At 35.8% G+C, this 4,938-nt stretch overlaps 2 protein-coding genes across 2 annotated transcripts; one reads left to right on the forward strand and one right to left on the reverse strand.

Moving 5' to 3' along the window:
* Positions 1-429: 429 nt before the first annotated feature.
* Positions 430-951, forward strand: LOC143597232 (uncharacterized). Its single transcript, XM_077075792.1, has one exon. The coding sequence runs from the start codon at positions 430-432 to the stop codon at positions 949-951; it is 522 nt and encodes a 173-aa protein (XP_076931907.1).
* Positions 952-3,378: 2,427 nt separating this feature from the next.
* Positions 3,379-4,419, reverse strand: LOC143597227 (transcription repressor OFP15-like). Its single transcript, XM_077075789.1, has one exon. It carries the CDS (start codon positions 4,239-4,241, stop codon positions 3,540-3,542), a length of 702 nt encoding a protein of 233 aa, XP_076931904.1. The 5' UTR covers positions 4,242-4,419; the 3' UTR covers positions 3,379-3,539.
* Positions 4,420-4,938: the final 519 nt, after the last annotated feature.

Consider the following 4,938-nt stretch of genomic DNA (forward strand, 5'->3'; position numbering starts at 1 on the left):
GTAGATATTTCCATGGATTTTATTACTGGGTTACCAAGTTCGAAGGGCAAAACCGTAATCTGGGTGGTGGTAGACCGACTATCTGAATTTGCTCATTTCATATCGTTACCCACCACATACACAGTCATATCGTTAGCTACAATTTTCATGAAGGAAATTTATCGTTTGCACTATTTACCAAAAACGATAGTTTCGGATCGAGATCCATTGTTCGTAAGCCATTTTTGGAAAGAGTTATTCAAACAAATGGGTACTAAGTTGCTGCACTCTAGTGCATATCATCCGCAAACGGATGGTCAGACGGAAGTGGTGAATCGGTGTCTTGAAATGTACTTGAGGGCTTTCGTTTTCGACAGCCCTAAAACATGGGAACGATAATTGTATTTAGCCGAATTTTCATACAATACAAGCCATCATTCTGCAATTAATATGTCACCATTCCGAGCCCTATACGGGAGAGAAGTCACGGTCATTCATGATTATGTACCCAGGTCGACTAAAACTGGATCAATAGAAGCTTCAATGATCTTACACCAACAAATTTTGCAATCCTTGAAAGTTTCAATCACGGCAGCCAAATCTCGAATTGTTAAACAAGCAAATAAAAAGAGGATCGATAAGGAGTTTGCTGTGGGAGATTTCGTGTTACTACGGCTACACAAGTATCGTCAAAAATCGGTACATCATCGGCTAAATCAGAAACTCTCTCGTCGTTACTATGGGCCATACAAGATAATCGAGCGGATTGGCAAAGTGGCGTACAAGTTGGATTTACCTACTGGATCCAAAATCCACCCGATCTTTCACGTGTCCCTACTTAAACAAAGTTATGGCGATAAAAGGGATCCAGCGGGTGACCTCAAACACATTTATCCAGATATTGAAATATCTTCATTACCGAAAATAATAACAGATAGTCGCGTCATAGATGAGAATTGCAACAAGTACTAGTCAAGTGGGTGAACAAACCATTAGAAGAGGCTACATGGGAAGATGTAGAAAGCTTGAAAGAACAGTTTCCAGATTTTAGTGACATCAAGGACAATGTCGGTTCTCATGGGGAGGGAGATGTTACAGCCCATTCTAGCCCAATTGCTACAATCGAAGCCCAACTAGAAGAGGAGCCCAGTGAAAGACCCAAGAGAGTATCCAAGAAACCCACAAGGTTTTTGGAGTGAATGAATGCATGCATGAACGTAGATGTAATTAGTAATTTCCTTTTAACACATGTTAATTAGTTATTTTTCAAGTAGTGGTGCATGTAGGTAGTTTAGTGGAGCATGGTAGGTAGTTGTTACATGCATGTCTCCAAGAAATAAGGATCATGGGCATCATGTGTTCATATCCATTGCATATTTATTTCTTGTTTTTGCTTTTGAAAAAGATCATCAGAAAATTGTTTCAAATTGCTCTTGTTTCTCTACTAATTTCTTAGGAGTGTTTGTCTACTACAAAAGGCTCCCATCTTGGCGAAGGTAGGGTGAAAACGCGCAAAAAGGGTTGGGGGTGGGGGAGTGGCCATTTAACATGTGCAACAATTTAATTGATTCCGTAATTTAGTAGGGAATTGACGTATTGCTGTAAATTTTCGCTATCGGATTCTAAATTTCTTATGTTAAACAAATACATAATTCTTTTAATTATTATAATAAAGATTTATTAACTGTGATATCAACACATACAAAGGTCAATGTTTACTAGTATATGAGTTATGCGATAGTTGCAAGTGTTTTTACTAATGTTTTTTTACTTTGACAGATTCTATGCCGACCCGCATTTCATTTTTCCTTTTAATTTCTAATAATGCAATAACAGTTTGTAAAGTATAAGCTCAATGAGTAATTATGTAGATTACTCACCTTTGTGTACCCCCTTGCGAAACCATTGAGGAAAACTATCTGGCGTACGTACATTATCAAAAAAACGGCGTAACTTACAGTTTGTTTGTCTTTCATTTTTGTTATGAACGTTTATCCAAGCCCAATTGGCATCCCAAGTCAAGAGACGGAAATAGGCCCAACTAACGAGCCCTGCCAAATAGGCCAACAAAATGAACATATATAAGCGAAGAAAGTAAAAGAATATAGCATCAATGAATACTGTTAGAATGTTGGGTTTGTTCTTCTCTCATCTCATTCTCTGTAACTCTGATTTCTCATCCCATTTCTGAACAGTTCTTCTTTGATTGTAATCATTTCCGTCTTTGTGTAATTGAATTCTCAATAGAAACCGTCTGATTAATTACTTATTAGATTATCTTCCTGTCTTGTGAAAATCATATCACTACAATTTTATTGTTAATTAACAGTACTTTTTAATGAATGAAAAGTATGATTATAAACTCATTTAAATATCATATTAGATAATCAAATTTGAAACAAATAAGACATTCAGGTAACAATTCTAATTTATTAATAAAAGCATGTAAGTAATTACAAATTAAAATTTTATTTTTTAAAATTATATAATGTATTCATATATATGTTTTCGATGCGAGCTAATATTAGAGTAATAGAACAAGTGTCAACTAATATCATATTCGTCGGCTACCAAAAATTCCAGAACTAATCTTAAATCATGATTACCAGTTCCAGTTTTCATATATTTCTAAGTTTTAAACTTTCTAAGGCTATCCGTAGTGGGGCAACAAATGCCAAAAAAAATAGGGCGATTTGTGGGTGAACACCGCCCCCAGGCAATAAATAGTGCCATAAGAGGGGGAGGGGGGAGGGTTTTTTGTTGCCGGCGATGTTTAAAATTATTATTATTATAATGTTATGTGTGTGGTATATATGTGTGTGTGTATTAGGCTGCAACATCACTACATCCCTAAACCAAAAATCCTATTATTACTAACCGGGTGTCACATGACACAAAACGACTCATTTTGTAGTCCCTTCACTACACATAGCCTAATGACTAGAATGTTTGATTGTGAGTCATTATAGTCCTAGCTAGTTGTCATTATAAATCCAATACGGTGTATAACAATGGTAAATTTGAGTATTATTTTTTCTTATTATTATAAATGACATACATAATTTGAAGCACTATTTTCATAATAAACAAATGTTAAGTGAAACGTCGAAAACGGCATAATGCACTAATCATCTCATGTATGATATTAAAAAAATAGTATGTACACATATTTTATACGATTCTAACAGTTTTCAGTATATTCTTAGTTGTAAATTGAACACTCGCCTCTTTAATTAAACATATAGTTTTTAATCCCTTAAATATTTTAATTTATAAGACCCTAAAAATATAGTTTAATGAAAAATTAATTTTGTTTTAATAATAATAAAGTTAATAAACCTTGCTGGAGACAAAGAAAGTTAAAAGGATCGGTTAGAATAATATGCTACATACAAACACAAAGTGAGAGTTAAAGATAAATCTCACTCTCATTGGTATAATACTAAAACTAGAGAGATACAAATCTTCCCATAAAAAAACTAAGTCATACTTTCAATCAAGACTCATAATCTGACACTGATGATTAATGGGGTCTTTGATGATCTTCATTATCTCCATGATTATATATCATCATCTTTTTCAAGATCTTCTTCCAATGAACATGATGACAAACAGGTTTCAGATGAAGATGCTGATGTAAATGATAAAGCAGATTCTGTTGACTCACTACAAACCATCTTGTTTTTACTATTACAACCGGATTCCATTAATAAAGGTTTTTCTTGAATTGATGGTGATGAAGATGAAGAACATGAAGCTGATGATGAACAAGATGAAGATGCTGACAATGGTGAACCAAGATCTGAAAACAACAAGTCAACAAAAGCTTCAATGATGTAACCATGGTTGACCTTATCGTTCACTGTTAAATACAAACTCAAAAGCTTTTGAAGATTCTCCCACTTTTTTAACCCTGAATCAGCTTCCACCATTTCTTGCATTGACTTCTTGAAGTCAACAAAAGGGTCTGTTGACTGCATCTCCATCATTGACACACTTTCTTTAAATGGTAAAACACTTTCTTTTGCTTTTTTGTTCGGCTTTGCTTCTTCAAGTATGGACTTTGTGTGCCCCGGGTTGAAAAAGAATCTGTCGGAACTTAATTCTCGAATCGCGGACTCTACGGAAGATGTCATGCTTCCGGTGGTAAGCATATCATCAAACTCAAATGAGATGGCGGTTGATGAGGCGGTGGCAGCCTTGAAAGAGAGGGTTCTACTAGGGCTGCCACAAGTGGGAAGAAATTGCAGCTTTCTTCCCATTGTTGATGGTTCTTGAATTGAGTTAGAAATATAGATTTTTATGTTGTTTTTGAATAGTGGTTTGAAAGTAGGAAGAGGTTATTAATGTTGGACGTTGATGTTAAATAGGTGGTCAGATTGGAATTAAATGAGGGAGAAGAAGTCGGCTTTTTTTTAAAATAGGAGTGGTAAATTAATAGCTAGTACGCTCTCCTTGCGATGCGCGCATATAATGTATATATGTGTGAATCTTCGGGTGGGCAAAAGTAAAATTGCACTAATTTTGACATTATTTTACTAATCTCATGAAAATAACGTTAAAAGTGGCGGAAGGTTAATCAGGCATCATGTGGTGGCGTTGATAGCCGAAAGACAAGGGCACGTGCACCAATCAGCCGGTGTCCCGATGATTGAGTGCTATGTGCCTTATGTCCAAGGCTTGATGCAAAACTACTATCGAGCCGGGGGTCTCACCAGAAGCAGCCTCTCTATCCCTATGGGATAGAAGTAAGGCTGTCTACATCTTACCCTACTCAGACCCTACCATAGCTTTGCTATTGGTGGGATATACTGAGTACGATGATGATGATGAAATTACTAGCTAACGAGGGAAGTTACAATAAAAAACAATAGGGTTGTTGGTGGGGCCTTGTTTATGCATTTATATTTTGGAAAGGGTATAGATCTATACGGGGCTTATCAGATCCCCGTATACACC

This window comes from Bidens hawaiensis, unplaced genomic scaffold (assembly GCF_021521415.1).
Source record: "Bidens hawaiensis isolate Kalapana, Puna unplaced genomic scaffold, B.hawaiensis_p1.1 tig00047772_1, whole genome shotgun sequence".
Taxonomy (NCBI): Eukaryota; Viridiplantae; Streptophyta; class Magnoliopsida; order Asterales; family Asteraceae; genus Bidens; species Bidens hawaiensis.

Bases quoted from the DNA above. Each gene is read 5' to 3' on its own strand.
- LOC143597232 (XM_077075792.1), top strand. From the start codon at position 430: ATGTCACCATTCCGAGCCCTATACGGGAGAGAAGTCACGGTCATTCAT.
- LOC143597227 (XM_077075789.1), bottom strand. From the start codon at position 4,241: ATGGGAAGAAAGCTGCAATTTCTTCCCACTTGTGGCAGCCCTAGTAGA.